Source organism: Ailuropoda melanoleuca, chromosome 3 (assembly GCF_002007445.2).
Source record: "Ailuropoda melanoleuca isolate Jingjing chromosome 3, ASM200744v2, whole genome shotgun sequence".
Lineage (NCBI taxonomy): Eukaryota > Metazoa > Chordata > Mammalia > Carnivora > Ursidae > Ailuropoda > Ailuropoda melanoleuca.
This window is the reverse complement of record NC_048220.1, coordinates 55393792-55410415: the sequence shown is the minus strand read 5'-3', so window position 1 is coordinate 55410415 and position 16624 is coordinate 55393792. Positions and strand designations below refer to the sequence as shown.

General features: G+C 38.4%; 1 protein-coding gene across 6 annotated transcripts in view; it reads right to left on the bottom strand.

Annotated features, from left to right (window-relative positions):
* The window catches only part of MSH3 (mutS homolog 3), a 180774-nt gene that overhangs the window by 91300 nt on the left and 72850 nt on the right, over positions 1-16624 (bottom strand). For all 6 annotated transcript variants that reach the window (XR_004624118.1, XM_034656443.1, XM_034656445.1 and 3 more), the window contains exon 13: positions 3595-3727. Coding sequence is in view for 5 of the 6 variants with exons in the window: in XM_034656443.1 (XP_034512334.1) it covers positions 3595-3727 (133 nt within the window). In the remaining variant the exon portion in view is untranslated. The remainder of the gene's footprint in view (positions 1-3594; positions 3728-16624) is intronic.

The following is a 16624-nucleotide window of genomic DNA, read 5'->3' as shown; positions in this document are numbered from 1 at the left end:
CAGGGTGAATGAGGCAGAAGAATGTATCAGCGAATTGGAGGATGGGTTAGTAGAAGACAAAGCTAAAATAGAATCTGGACTCAAAAAAATCCACTCTCATAAATGTAGGTTATGGGAGATCACTGACTCAATGAAACGGTCCAATGGCAGAATCATCGGCATCCGTCAGGAGGTGGAGAAAAACAGAGGTCTAGAAGAGATATTTGAACATATTGTAGCTAAAAACTTCCCTAATCTAGCAAATTGCTGTGGCTAGGACTTCCAGTACTACGGTGAATAAAAGCCGTGAGAGTGGACATCCTTGTCTTATTCCCGACCTTACTCTTACTTTTTCCCCTTTAACGATGTTAGCTGTAGGTTTTTCATATATGCCCTTTATAATGTTGAGGTATGTTCCCTCTAAACCTACTTTGTTGAAGGTTTTTATCATGAATGGATGTTGCACTTTGCCAAAAGCTTTTTCTGCATCTATTGAAATGATCACATGATTCTTAACCTTTCTCTTAATGATATGATGTATCATGTTGATTTAAGAATACTGAACCAACCTTGCAGCCCAGGAATAAATCCCACTTGATCGTGATGAATGATTTTTTTTAATGTATGGTTGGATTTAGTTTGCTAGTATTTTGTTGGAATTTTTTGTATCTATGTTCATCAGGGATATTGGCCTAGAGATCTCTTTTTCAGTGGTGTCTTTATCCGATTTTGGTATCAGGGTAATGCTGGCCTCACAGAACAAATTTGGAAGTTTCCCTTCCTTTTCTACTTTTTGGAATAGTTTGAGAAGATTAGGTATTAACTCTTCTTTAAATGTTTAGGAGAACTCACCCGTGAAGCCCTCTGATCCTGGACTTTTGTTTGTTGGGAGATTTTTGATTACGGAATCAATTCAATATCTTGGTGGTTATTGGTGTGTTCAAGTTTTCTTTTTCTCCTTGTTTCAGTTTTGGTAGTTTATATATTTCTAGGAATTTATCCATTTCTTCCAGGTTGTCCAGTTTGTTGGCATATAGTTTATAATATTCTCTTATGATTGTTGGTATTTCTGTGGTGTTGGTTGTTATTTCTCCTCTCTCATTTGTGATTTTATTTGAGTCCTTTCTTTTTTTCTTGGTAAGTCTGGCTAGAGGTTTATCAATTCTATTAATTTTTTTCAAAGAACCAGCTTCTGTTTTCATTGATCTGTTCTATTGCTTTTTTTAGTTTCCATATCATTTATTCCTGCTCTGATCTTTATTTCCTTCCTTCTCCTCATTTTAGATTTTGTTTGTTGTTCTTTTTCCAGCTCCTTTAGGAGTAAGGTTAGGTTGTTTATTTGAGATTTGTCTTGCTTCTTGAGGTAGGCGCCTGTATTGCTATAAACTTCCCTCTTATGACTGCCTCTGCTGTGTCCCAAAGGTTTTGGACCATCATGTTTTCATTTGCATTTGTTTCCATGTAGTTTTTTCTTTCTCCTTTCATTTCCTGGTTGATCCACCATTCAACATTTAGTAGCATGTTGTTTAACCTCCATGTATTTGTGGTCTTTCGAGATTTTTTCTTGTAGTTGACTCCCAGTTTCATAGCGTTGTGGTCAGAAAAGATGCATGGTATGACTTCGATCCTCTCAAATTTGCTGAGGTTTGTTTTGTGGGCTAATACATGATCTATTCTGGAGAATGTTATGTGTGCACTTGAAAAGAATGTGTATTCTGTTGGTTTAGGATGGAATGTTCTGAATTTATCTGTTAAGTCCATCTGGTCCAATGTGCCATTCAAAGCCACTGTTTCCTTGATTTTCTGTTTAGACGATCTGTGCACTGATCTATTATTGTATTATTATCAATTAGTTCCTCTATGTTGGTTATTAACTGTTTATGTATTTGGGTGCTATGTTGGTTGCATACATATTTACAATTGTTATATCTTCTTTTTGTATTGTCCCCTTTATTATTATTTAGTGCCCTTCTTTGTCTGTTACAGTTTTTGTTTTAAAGTCCAGTTTGTCCAATATAAGTATTGCTACCCTGGCTTTCTTTGGACATCCATTTGCATGGTAGATGTTTCTCTATCCCCTCACTTTTAATCTGCAGGTGTCTTGAGGTCTAAAATGAGTCTGTTGTAGGCAGCATAGAGATGGGTCTTGTTTTTTTATTCATTCTGTCACCCTACGTCTTTTGATTGGAGTGTTTAGTGCATTTACATTCCAAGTAATTATTAATAGATATGTATTTATTGCCATTCTATTACTTGTTTTGTGGTTGTTTCTGAAGACTTTCTCTGATCTTTTCTTTCTTTCATGTTTTGCTGATTTTCTCTAGTGATACATTTAGATTTCTTTCTCTTTATTCTTTACAAGTTTACTACTGATTTTTAATATATGGTTACCATTAGGTCTGTATCTAACCTCTTCTGCACGTAACAGTCTATATTAAGTTGATGGTTGTTTAAGTTGGAACCCATTCTTTTCTCCTCTCCTCCCCATGTTTTAGGTATATGTTATTATATTTACATCCTTTTTTGTGTGTGAGTTCCTTGACTGATTTTTTACCAAAATATTCATTTTTACTGCTTTTGGATTTTCTACCTTTTACTTCACTTTTGGTCTCTTCTTTCCACTCTAGCTCACCTTTAATAGCTCTGGCAGCACTGGTTTAGTGGCCATGAACTCCTTTTAGTTTCTGTTTGTCTGGGAAACTATCTCTCCTTCTATTCTGCATGATAGCCTTGCTGGATAGAGTATTCTTGGCTGCAGATTTTTTCTCATTATGCACTTTCAGTATATCACGCCACTCCTTTCTGATTTGCAAAGTTTCTGTTGAAAAAAATCTCCTGCTAGCCTCATGGGAAAATTCTCTCTTATTACTGTTATGACAAACTGTAAAGCTTAAGTGATAAAAATCAAAATAATGTTTTTTACTTAGCTTCAATACCCAAACTCATTTGCATATTGATACAGCCACAGATACATTAGCAGATTTTCCCTTTGGATAAGTCAAATAAGAAGTCGTTCTGGGGTCAAAAGAAATAAGGCATCTCTTTTTAAAAACGGCTAGTCTAGGGGTGCCTTGGTGGCACAGTCAGTTAAGTGTTGGACTCTTGGTTTCGGCTGAGGTCATGACCTCAGGATTGTGGGATTGAGCCCCACTCCCGGATCTGTGCTCGGAAGAGTCAGCTTGGGATTCTCTCTCCCCTCTTCCACTGCTCCTCCGCCCTCACCCCCCATGCACACATGTGCATGCACGTGCAATCTCTCTCTCTCAAATAATTAAATAAATCTTTTTAAAAAATGGCTAGTCTAAGAAATCTCCTATTTTGATGATGGTCCACATTTTGAGGATGAAACATGAGAATATCCTGTATTATAATAGAAGGGCCTCTAGGTCTTGCTGTAGTTAACAGAAATGGGCAAACTTTACTTTTTACAATGAAAAAAACTGGAATAACTTTAATTTGTGCAATTAAATGTTCTAACAATTCTCTCATGTTATCCATAAGATTTCACAAAATAATAACATTGATAAAGCTCTGAGGTGCTTTCCTTTAATACTTGGTGTCCTCATGCTGAAGAACATTAACAGTTTTAATAGATTTGATTTCTATCACACTTACTTTTTTGTGATAAATGCTACAGAGTCCTCTCTCTATATCAGGCAGTTTACGCAGATGGTTTTCTATCTGACCAAACACACTGGATTCTGAATGGAGCACTTCAGATACAGCATCTAGTCGAGCATTTATCTCCCTGTGAGAACAGAGTAGTAACAATTATAAGATATGCTAGGAATTCAGAATATAGACATTTCCACTCTTATGCCCAGCACTGTGACAACAGCTACTTAGAAAAACATAAAGGGACTCCTCCTCCATACCTCTGACCCTTCCCAACCCCTATCATTGAATCAAAGAGCAGGTAACATACAAGGAAAGCCATTAGCTAGGTGGAGCAGACACTGGCTCATTAGATTTTCCGTTCGTCTCGGGCAAACACAGATGACACTTCCCAGTTTCCCTCTGCAATTAGGTATAGCCATGTACCTATTGATTCTGCCACTTCTGGCTCTGGCCCATAAAAACCTCCTGTGTGATCTTGCACATCTGCTCTTTCCCCAGCTGAATGTTGGGCCCAGAACAATCCTGCAAGCCACCTGAAGACTCTCTCAGCCTGGGTCTGTTATTGGAGCAGAAAACCCATCACTCCCACATTTGCTTCCAGCTGGACTTTACATTAGCAAGAAATAAACTTTTATTGTATTTAAACCATTAGATTAGGATTTATTTGCCACAACTGCTTGTTTTACCTTGGCTAATATAATAGGTCTACAACGGGCAACTGAGTTTTCTAGTCTGACTGAAATGACTGATCATCTCAGTCAAAAACCAATTCATTCAGTCAGCCAACTACTTTGAAAGAAGACATCGTAGTGGTGGCTGAATTGATCACCCGTTCGACTAAAGTGCGATTAGGCATACCGAGCCTGAGCAAAGACTCAGGGCAGTAACAGAAAGTACAAAAGATAAGACATCAGGAGACAGAGGAGACCAGAGTTGCAGGACTTCATCAGTGGCCACACCCTAAGTGATGGGTGGGCCACTTGGGAGGAAATGGTGAAGCTGTCAACTTAAAATGGAAACCTGATTGACTAAATGTGCCCTAAACGGCATGTGGCCCATGTAGTACCTAAAAATGCCAAAGGCCCACACTAGGTGTAATGGCCATAATGTGGTATTAAAGACTGAGATAAGTAAACATACCTAGTAGACAGTGAGCCCTCAGTAAATGTTCTTTTGAGCAAATGAAAAAATGAACTGACACTTAGAGACAAAGGGAAACATGAGCTACTGAATACACATTTGTCTAACTAAGTTCTGTTGATATCACATACACCGACATGAAGGGATAGCCTCAGAATCCTGCCTAGATGACTGTTAAACTGAGTACTTCCCAATTCATTAAGTGCTTTTCTCTTTATTATCCTTCAAACCACTCTGTGAGGTCATGCCTGTTTACAACATGCAAACTAACTTGCTTTCATTTTTGTCCCATTTTTCTCTGGTTCATACTGTACTACGTAGAACAGGCATTTGGTTCAGCATGACACAGGACACACCCAAGCTTTGTAGACATACACACTGGTTCCTCCATTCTCAGTGGGGTGGCCTCTTAAATCAATCCATTTCTTTCCAGCTCTACTACCATTACACTAGTTTAAGTAAAAATCATTTCTCACACAGACTACAAAGAGCCTCCTAACTTTCCTCCATCCACTTCTGTCCCTTTTGCCATCCAGTCTCCACACTGTAGCCTGAGCGGTCTTCTAAATCTGTTCACATCTTACCTCTGCTTTCAGCTCATCAATGACTTGCTAATAATCTTCGACACAAATCCAGATTCCCTCACTGACCCACAAGACAACTGGTCCCTGCTTACCTCTCAAGTCTCAATTCAGGCCTCTGCCACCCTCTTCCTCTCACTTTAAGTTTCAGTTAGACTGAACTTGTTCCATGTTTTGGTCACTCCAAGTTCTCTGACATCAGGGCCTCCTTATTTGTTGCTCACTCTACCTTCAAGACTCTCTTCCGCTTTCCTACCACCTATCGGCTCCGCTTTGTTTGGCAAACTCCTACTCACCCTTCTTCTGAAAGGGCTTTTTGGACTCACCAGACCAGATTTAATCCTCTGCCATCCTTTTCCACACAACCCTCTATTGTCTTTCCATAGTGGAAATCGTAATTGTATTTACTTCTCTGTCTTTTCTGCTGGACTGTAAGCTCAGTGAGAATAGGGATCATTTCTTCATTCCCACAGTTCTGGAATCACAATATGTGTTCAATAAGTAGTTCTTGAATTCAATTCAGCTCAATTCCAAAGACTACACATAAAGTAAATCAAGATGAGGTGAAAAAAATAAAAAATTAAATTTTCTTTGCATAGGATTGTTGTGATAAAATAAATCAATGTTTTACCCTAACGTTTACCCAAAATGCTATACAAATATAAAGTTTTATTTTAATAACTCACTCCTGCATAAATGAAAGATAACACCAATTGGAACAGACTAGGCTGATGCTACAGATGGTATGAGGACAGATAAAATAATACCATCTGTGAACGTATAAGACAGCCTACAAAGATAGCTGCTCTCTCAAAATTATAAAGGTTGTTGGAGATATGCAAAGATAAAAGCAAAAGAGGTTAATAAAAGCCTAAGTCATATTTATGAAATCTTCCAGAAGATTTTTTAAAAATAGACAGAAAACTATAAATTTCTTAGAAAGAGATGAAAAAGGTTGTGCTAAGTTGGTCTGCAATCTGGAAAAATACAAAGGTACTGGCTTTTTATTTTAACCTAATGACAGCACAGGCAAAAGCACATTTACTATGAATCATTTTGGTTTTAACCCAGCCTTCATTGGTTAGGGAGGTAATAGCTCAGAAGTTAAAAAAAATTGGGCAGGTAACCTGAGTTAAAATCCGGCCTCTGCCATTTACCAGTTATTTAGTCTTGCCCTAGTTTCTCCATCTATAAAATGGGAATAATAATGGTCTCTAACTGAGAGCTGTTACAAGAATGCAATGAAATAATGCATGGTAAGCAATACAGTGCCTGGTACATAGTAACTACTCAATACAGATTAGCTGTTAACAGTGATCTTTATTTGCTTATATAATTTGTTTGGTAGATACCACAAAGAACGCACTGAGCGGGGGAAATAGCATCCAAAATATAAATGTGTGTAGAGTCGTAAAACAGAGACATGAAAAAAATATATTTGTGCAAGGTGAACAAGGAAGAATCACACAAGAAAATCTAGTCCTGGGATCTCAAGTGCCAAATCTGACTGGTAGCGGTGACCTGAAGTACTGTGTTAAGATGGTTAGTAGGCTGCACTGGGAACCATAATGCATTACAGGTGTTTAAAACAGGCAGGAAGAGAGCGAAACGGTGTGTGGCACTGCTTACCACAAACTTCTCACCACTGGGGGAGCTGTAGTTCTACCTTTATCTCCTGCCTGCAGATCAGAATGCAAATTGGTAAAATGACTTCTAATCAACTTTTTAAAAAAGTTTGCATATCTTGGAACTGTTCTTTACTTAGCAGCAGTAAAAAGACTTCCCAAATAACTCTAATAAAACAGTATGTCAGATTACCAAAAGAGAGAAAAATTATTTTGGTGCAATCAATGAGAGATTCAGTGATCACGACAGTCAACAAAACAAGAAGGAGCATTGTCAAAAAAAAAAAAAAAAGAAGAAGAAGAAAAGAAGCACTATCACCTAGATGATGATGAATTTGTGTCAAGATGCCCTACAGCATTCTACAGTGGATCTCACAGCATGACACATTCCAAACAAAGGAAAGGAAGGCACCTGACTCATTTCATTCCATATGACAAAAAACAATGGACTTGAGGTCTTTCAATGACAAAGATTCTTCTTTACCACCAAAGACCCAAGGACTAAAAGTGGGTGTCACTGGAGTCCTTCACATTTGAAGAAGAATTGGGTGATGACGACAGTCTCTGTTGTATGTGGCTGTCACTCAGGAACACAGTACGTAACCTACAGCTGTTGCCATTGTAAGGACATGTGATGAAGTCTGTACCTCCTGGTTGCTATTGTGGAGATGCCTCTGTAATTCTAACATAAGGTTACTTGTGGGGTGGGGGGCTAAAATACAAACTACTGAGGAGAGGTGGTTTTTGTTGTGTGTGTTTGTTCTGACTTTTCACTGAACAGTTTGCTCTAAAGAGTTGTTTGTGTTTGTTCTGACTTTTCACTGAAAGGTTTGCTCTAAAGAGTTGTCTGTGTTTGTTCTGACTTTTCACTGAAAGGTCTGAAGAGTTGTTTGTGTTTGTTCTGACTTTTCACTGAAAGGTTTGCTTTAAAGCCATGATATACAATGAGTAAATTAAATTCAGACATTACCATGCTGGCCGTGCAATATGGCTCAACTAACTACCTACACAGCTTTCTAATAGAAACATGAGAGGGCCTATGACTATTTGGATCTCCCTAGCGTCACACATATCATTTGCTGGTTCATTTAATGAACAATTACTGAGTGCTTACAAAAGTACCGACTGTGGAAGCAGCACAGGAAGATGTATGGGAAGATGGAGGCTGAAAGTCTGAGTGCGACCGCAGGAGCTAAGCAGCCAGGCAGTGAATGGTCATGTGAGGGACATGGGCCACACAGGAGCTTGGACTTTCTCCTGAGAATAATGGGAGCCAATGGCTAACCTTTGAAAGGACAGAGGACAGTGCCAGGAAGACTCCAAGGGAGGGATTTGATGATCTGAACTTGGGTAAAGGAAAGAGGGATGAAAAGGCACATAGTTTTAAGAGATATTAAGAAGGTCAAGTTAAAAGGAGTTGTGACAGATTAGATAAGGCAAGAAAGGAGGGGGAAGAAGGAATAGCTTGAATAAGGAGATGCACTACGAGTCATCCAAAAATATCACTATTTTATTTATTTAGAAATTACATTCTAAGGAGCTATTCTGAATATGTACCTTGTTGCAAATTATAAATCACCCAACAAACTTTTGAGGATTTTTATTACTCCTGTTCTAGTGACACATCATTTTAGGAATAGACAACAATTCACCCTTTTCGGAATATTAAACAGAACAATTTAATGACAGCTACCCTCCATTACAGAACATAAACTTCAGTCTTTGAAAACAGCATAATATGATTTTTGCTTTTGGTAATGGTAAGAACCAGTACTTTCAGACCATCATTCTAATGAGGACAATTTAAAAAGCTAAATGAAACATAAAAACATGTTCATAAAAGTATCAAAGAACTAAGAAAATGGTAAGGAATAAGTACACCAAAATCTAAAAGAAAACAAGAACCCAGAGGAGTAATCCAGCAGTCAAAGCCACTTTTGTACTGAAGACATCTGCTGAAAAATGGGCTAGCCTCATAGTAAAGATGAACTTGAAGCCTAGGTTAGCATCATTTGGATGGACTAAAACACACCAAACGCTGAACTTGAATTAAAATGGTGCCAGAATGGTCATGCCACCAAAAACCTGGCAGAAGCAAACAAACAGCTCTCACCTAATTCTTAAAATAAACTGCCAAAGAATATAATCAGTACACAAAGATAATCAAGCATAAAAAGCAACTAGTTGAGTAAGAATCAATAGAAACAAGAGACAACAGGAACAGACACACAAACTACAAAGCTTTGGGCAGGGAAAGAGGTGGTTAAATGAAAAACCACCAAAACAAAAACTCAATAAATCCAAAAGAAATCACTGAAAGAAAGTAAATGAAGCAGAGAACAGGTGGGGAAATTAGAAATCAAATCAGTTATGTAATGTTTAGGGCATTACAGGTGATCTTTCTTTGCTTTCTGCTCTCTGTAATATTTTTACATCTGATTGTAGTGTCATACATTTTCTGTGTCATTTAGTGAAATGTGGATTTCTCATTTGTTCTCAAATGCACTTTGGATCCACTGTGCTTCCTAAACCTAAGGATTCATATGATTCATGAAATAGGAGAAATTCTCATCCTAATAAAGGATTGCCAAAAGACAATCTCTTTGAATACTGTCTCTCTCCCTATTCTAATTTTCCTCTAGAAATCTGAAGAGGATTATGTTAGACTACCTAATTCTCTTTTTGTGTTTCAATTTCTTATATTTTTTATCATACTGTCTCTCTGTGCTGTACTCCAGGTAACTTCTTCAGCTATCACCCTGCATTCTAGTTATGTGCTGCACCTATTCCTGTGTAACCCACCCACTGCTTCTAAAAGTTGTATGTGGTTCTTTTTTAAAAACAACCTACTCTCCTTTGATGGCATTTTTGTTTTGTGCTCATATTTTTCATTCTTTTTTGTATTTCTTTTAACTTTAACTTAACTTTTTGTATTTATCTTCATAACCCTATTATCTGAATGTCTTGGGATTCTAATTCTGCTGTTTATAACTTCTCCTCACATTCATGGTTACTTGTTTCCCTGTCTTTTCTAGTTGTGGTTTGTGAGCTTATGGTAGAGTTTTCCCTCTGGGATTCCTAGGAGGTCTGGACTGAGAGTGTATCCCTTCAGGGAGGATTTGCATTTGCTTCTGCTAGGAACCCTGAGGCATGGGACCATTTAAAACAACTTTCACAAGTTGGAAATTGCCAGACCATGCAGACAGCATAAATTGGAATAGCAAACCTGAGTGACGGTGAGCCTGTGGTTAAGAATTCTTGGCAAATTTTCCCTCTGTAAAGACTAGGCCAAGACAAATGTATCTCCTTGTCCCCCCTCTTTAATGAGATTACGATCCTTTGAGGGTCTCACATTACCGCAGGCTCCCTAACTTAGACACAAAGCCTTCACTCCAGTTTCCCACAAGGTTTTTTAAAACCCAATCCTTTTGATTACCAGTGTCTGCAGACCTCTTGGGACAACGGTAGCAGCAAAATCAACTCCCATTTCCAGCTCCTTCTTTAATCTGTTCCCTCAGTTTTTCCCCTTATCATTATTATTATTTAACAAGTTCAGCTATGTCCTAAAATCATGTTTTATGCTTTATATAGCATATCTAGTTATTTCATATAGGGAAGTATTTTGATGACATTACAGCCACAGGAAATGAAGTCCTCCCACAGCATTTCGAGGAGATATATTCTGAAAATCCCCATCAGTAAAGGCACAAAGAGAGAAAAATAAAGCCGGAAGAGCCAAGAAGGAAAAGATCTCCAATTCTTCCTCCTTGCTCACTCCTGTATAGCCTCTCAGCACAAAGGAAAACTGCCATTTACTGCTGGACATGTGAACCAGTTTAGACTTCCCTATAGGCCTGATTACTAGAGAACAAAGCAGAGACCAGCTGCAGGTTCCTGGATATAAGCATCCCAAGAGACACTGGTTCCTCCATATGCACTAAGTCAGGGCAGATGTTTGGATAACAGGTGATTGGGGTCACTTTTTTCTTGGCAGCAGTGGTTTCTGCTCATACATTCACACACACAGCAAAGGCAGACAGACAGGAGTCAACACCAACCAATCTCTGCTCTCAGCTATGCCCACCTACTGCTCTTCATTTCCATTTATGAGCAGTATTGTGTCCCACTGGGCTGAGGAAAATCACAGTCACCCAAGGTGAACACTGTATTGGCAGGTTCTCAGAACATGGGAAACCACAAAGAATAAAGAGGGCCTCTCAATGTAGCTCAGTGCAACACGTTCTGAGAGTTTAAAATGGCATTTAGTTTTGTTAATATAAATTAAATGGTAAATGTTGGAAATACATAACATTTTATTACTTTGTCATTTAGGACAGAGTTATGAATTAGAAATAAGCCATTAATACTCCAAACATATGAGTTTACCAAAACAAAAGTCATTTAATTATTCAAGAGAATGAACTATCACTAGAATGTACTAGTGCTTTAGAAAATTACACAAAAATGTAATCAATAGTCAGGGGTCTATTTCCTAACGACAACAATGCTTAGTTTTGCTCTTAATTTCAATGATTTATGTTACTTAAATACCAAGAATAACCTTAGCATGCTTAATTCTCTTTAACAGTTTTCTAAAAATCTAATTTGAATTCAAAAAGTACTCTTCATTTGCTCTAATTGTGCTACTGAGCTATACAGTGTGTAACAGGTAAGAATTTTATCTTAGGTACAAAAGCCTTCCCTTTCTACATCTCCTCCTCACCAGATTATACCTTGACCAGATTAGATTAGAAACTCCTTGAGAGTAGGAACGTCTTACCACTGAGACAGAATAATACAAAATTTAAAGTAACTATATTAAGGGAAAGAATCAAAGAGCATTGTGTATATTATGCCCCAACCATGTAAAAAGGGAGGGAGGACTATATATTCATATTTATTTATTTGCTTTTTAAAACAGAAAGTCTCTGAAAAGATACACAAGAAAATAACAACCAATTATCCCAACAGGAACTGAGCAGATGCAGGGCAGGGATGAGAGGCAAACATTTCACTATATATAATTTTACTTTTTTTTTTTTAAGATTTTATGTATTTATTTGAGAGAGAGAGAACACAAGCAGGAGGAGGGGCAGAGGGAGAAGCAGACTCCCCATTGAGCAGGGAGCCACAAAGCGAGGCTTGATCCCAGCATGCTGGGATCACAAACCCAGGATACCAGTATCACGACTAGAGCCAAAAGCAGACGCTTAACCAACTGAGCCACCCAGATGCCTCTCTTTTTCCATTTTTAGGCTCTGCAACTATGTGAAGGTACTGCCTACTGAGAAATTTAAATAAGTTAATCATTTAAATGCGTGAAAAAAAAAGTACAACACAGTTGAAACAACAATACAAACTTAAAGGAAAAATAGCCCATCTCTGGCAATAGACTGCTAGGTATTCATTAAATATGTCTTCTTTGTCCTTGACAAACATTTGTTAATCTCCCTTGCAGTTAAGTAAGATCATCAGAATGAGTCCCAGTCAATGACACGTGAACAGAAATGATATTTGCTACTACTACATGACCTGGTAAACCAAAAATACGTCCTCCATGCTCTGTCCCCTTTCTCTGGCTGGATGTCAATGCCCAGGCTGACCTCAGAAATCACATGTGTAAGACTGAATAACCTGTGGAGTTCCTAAATGCCTATGTGATGAGTTCCAGCCCTCCCTCAATATGGCAAGACCATGGATTGTTTATGCAAAGAAGATAAAGAAGAAATCAATTTCACCGTTAGAGCTGCCAAACTGTGTGGTGTTTTGTTGTTGTTGTTAAGCAGTTCCTCCAACCAATGCACCACCGTCAGTGTTAACAAACACGTTAGCATGTACTTAGTCAATCAGAACATGAGGCTGAGCTTCCTAAGGTCCCAGGACGGAGTCAGGTTTAAAGCATTAATAAGAAAGGTTGTGATTCAAGCCCAACCACACAAAATGACAGAGCTTAATTGCTAATGGTTACATCATTCTGAGAGGGGACTAACAAAAACACTACCTACTCTCCAGTGTTCCTTGCAAATTCTCCTCACAATCCTGACTGCAGGCAAAAGATACAACACAGGCAAGTACCAGATCCAGGAGACCTGACCAGACAGATGCAGGACACCTGATGGCGGCACACAGCCTCTGCCCTGTCATCACGGGAAACCTGCAGCTGGGTCATCTAACCACTGTGTTCATTTTAAGGGCTGTTATCATATTCTAATGTAAGACTAGATAATTTATTTTTCTACTCCCTATTAATAACTAGGTTGCTTCCAGTTTTTTGGTTACAAATTATAACCAATTATAAAGACCACAGCTGTTTTCCTGAACCACCTCACTGATGCTAGGAACCAGAGCTAGGGATTATAGTTCCCACTTTACAGGTAAAGAAATGGAGGGTGTAATAAAATTCATAACTTGTACAAAGTGACACAACTGAGTGAGGGAAGCAGAACTAGAGGTCAAGTCCCAATAACTCCCCAAGTATGCTTCTAGATGGGCCCTATGTGCTAGCTGGATGATCTTGGATAATTAACCCGAGTCTTGGTAGTCCACATCTATAAAATGAAGTAATAAATATCTCTGAGGATAGTTAGAAGAATTAGGAGACATATCACAGACTCAAAAATGCAGCACAGCAGACATCAGTTTTCTGCACTGCCATTTTCTGTCCACTCCCATACAGGACCCATCTACAGAGTAACACATCTTACCTCTTAGCCCTCAGCCCTCTCCCTTCCCACCATGGCTACTTTTCTCTCCTCAACCCTTAGATCTGGACCTCTGCTCCTTTCTACCTAAACATTTCCCTTACTCCTTTTTTTCCACATACAAATGTCTCTTTCTGATCCCTAAAATCAACCTAACATTTTGTATAAATACTTCACCTGGACAGATCCAGACCAGAATGTTTTTCAAAGTAAGACCGATGGATGACTTTTCAGAGTACTGTACTTCAGGCACAAAATTGCAAAATGTTTGCAACTTACAAAATTCCAATGATTCTTTACAACATCACTTCAGATGTTGAATAAATGTGTAATACATTTAAATGATAATCAAAACACTTGTTTCCATCCAAGAGATGAATATATTCAATCTGCTGTGCCAAAAGGAGGAAAGATGAAATTATTGAGCCTACCTGTTATGGGTTGATTGTATCAACAAAAAAATACATGTTGGAGACCTAATCTCCCATGCCTCAGAATTTGGCCTTAGTTGGAATCAGGGTAATTGTAGATGTAACTAGTTAAGACGAGGTCATACTGGAATATGGGAGGCCCCCAATCCAATACGATTACATCCTTATTGAAAGAATGTCATGTGAACAGATATGCACACAGGAAGAACACCATGTGAATGTGAAAATAGAAAAGAGATGCATCTACCAGCCAAGTGATACCAAAGATTGCCAGCAAACTACTAGAAGCTAGGAGTGAGGCACAGAACAGCTTCTCCCTCTGAGAACTCAGAAAGAACCGTGAGACAAATGTGTTTTAAGCTATCCAGTTTGTGATACATTTTTACTCCCAGCAAATTAACACACTATCTAATTCACCCATTATGGAATTCAAATTACATAGGTATGGCCTTAAAAGAGTCATAGGAAAATCATAGTACATCCAAATATTTCTGAGCAAAAAAATTCCAATTTAGATGTGTTCAGAGCTGTGAGTTAGATCTTTTTACACGGTACTTAAAACCAGCTATGCCTAAGGTGGGAAGATGGCCCCATCCCATCACCCAACCTGGCTTCCTTTACTAAGTCACATGACTTACGCCAAGGAACTTCTATTTACTACTAATTCCACTGAGAGTTGACAAGAATGCAAGATACTGCCAAACCATTTCTTCCACTGTTAAGTGTTAATGTTTTCATTCCTCACCAAGCAATTCTTCCACTAAAATAAGGAATCATATAAAGGAAAACTGCTTATAAGGTGCTTTTAAAATCAAGGAGTTTTCTTAGAAAAATAAACTTCTCTCACAGAGGTGTACCTTTATTTTCAAAGCCCACTTAGAACCCTAAGATTTTCAAATGGATTCATTTGTTCATAATTTCTTCATCATCTATTACATTCAAAGCACTGTGAGCCCCCAATTCATTCTGTGTGGGTTGGTGAAGGAAGGGTAACGGGCTGAACAAAATTGAGGGAAGTTAACTTTCTACAAAGGAAGAAAGGAGAGAAAGGACAAATTCTCAAAGGAGATAGCTGAGTTAGGTCCTGAATGACTATTTTAATAATTCATTCAATAAATATTGAATACTTGTTATAAATGAAACACAATTTAGTGAGAGATAGATATTAAACAAACAGAAAAAACAAATATCAATCGTGATACGTCCTATATGCTAATGGAGAATGATACAAGGAACATATTTACATTAGGTAGTCAGAGAAAATCGCTCTGAAGAAATGATACTTTAAAGGTGAGACTTAAAAGAGAAGTCAGCCACGTGAAGATTGAAGAGAAAAAGAAGAACATTCTAGGTAGAGAGCCACGCAAATGCAAAACCACAAGATGAGAAAAAGCTTTGGGATGCTCAGGAACCAAAGAAAGGCCAGAGTGACCAGAAGATGATAAATGTGTGAATGCAGGGGAGAGTCAGACAGAAGAGCCATGAGAAAGAATTTTAACTTTATGTGAAGCACAAGCCAATGGAGAGATTAAGGCAGGAGAGTAGCATGATACAGTCTTTATCTTGAAAAAGAGATGAGCTAGGAGGATACTACAGCTGTCCAAGTGAGAACCAATATAGTGTAGACCAGGGTGACGGAGATGGCAAAATATGCACAGACTCTGGATATATTTTAGAGCTAAAGGCAACAGGACTTAGTATTAGATTGGACATGGTTATCAAACAGGAAATGTCCAGGAAAACTTCCAGGTTTCTGGTCTAAGCAACTTGTTTGGTGGAAGTGCTGATTCCTGGAATGGGGGAACCAGAAGGACGAACAGGGTTGAATACATGAAGTTTGAGATGTCTGTGATATACCTATGTGTTTATGAATCTAAGCTGAATGTATAAGCCTGGGGAATAGGAAAGGGTAAAGATCAGAGATACAAATTTGGGAGTCACTGACATTTTGATATGTACAGTGATGCGAACAGGTATGTTCATAGGCATAGGGGTAGGAGACAGTAAGAAGAGAAGAGGCAGTGAGGGGAGCTTTAGGGAAGGAAGAAAGCTCAGCTCCTAAGGTTCAGGTCTCTGAAACACCGACATTTAAAGGATACCCAGAGGATGAGCAGATAGCAAAGAAAACTGGGAGAAGCAGGCAGCACACTAGAATGGAAACAAGGTTCCACTTTAGAAAAAGGAAACAGACTGTACAAAGGTCCAGAAATAAATGACACCTCAGTGTGTTGTGAGAACTGTAGGGAACAACATAATCAGATATACATTTTTTTTCAAGTAATCAATTGGTAGTGTAGAGCAGAAACAAAGAAGGGCGAGACCAGAGGCATGGAGATACTGAGTTCCCTCAATAAACAAAAAACCCTTCATGAAAAAGCTTTCATCTGACAGCCTTTCATAAAAAGTGATTTTACAAAAAGGCAAGATGATATAATACTACCTCTTGCCAGAAATCCAGGTTTCACTGTTGAATAAAATCATCCATCCACTAGAAGGGAAGGGACTGGTTTCTCAGATTCTGCCTTGTGGTTAATAATACCCTGCTGTGC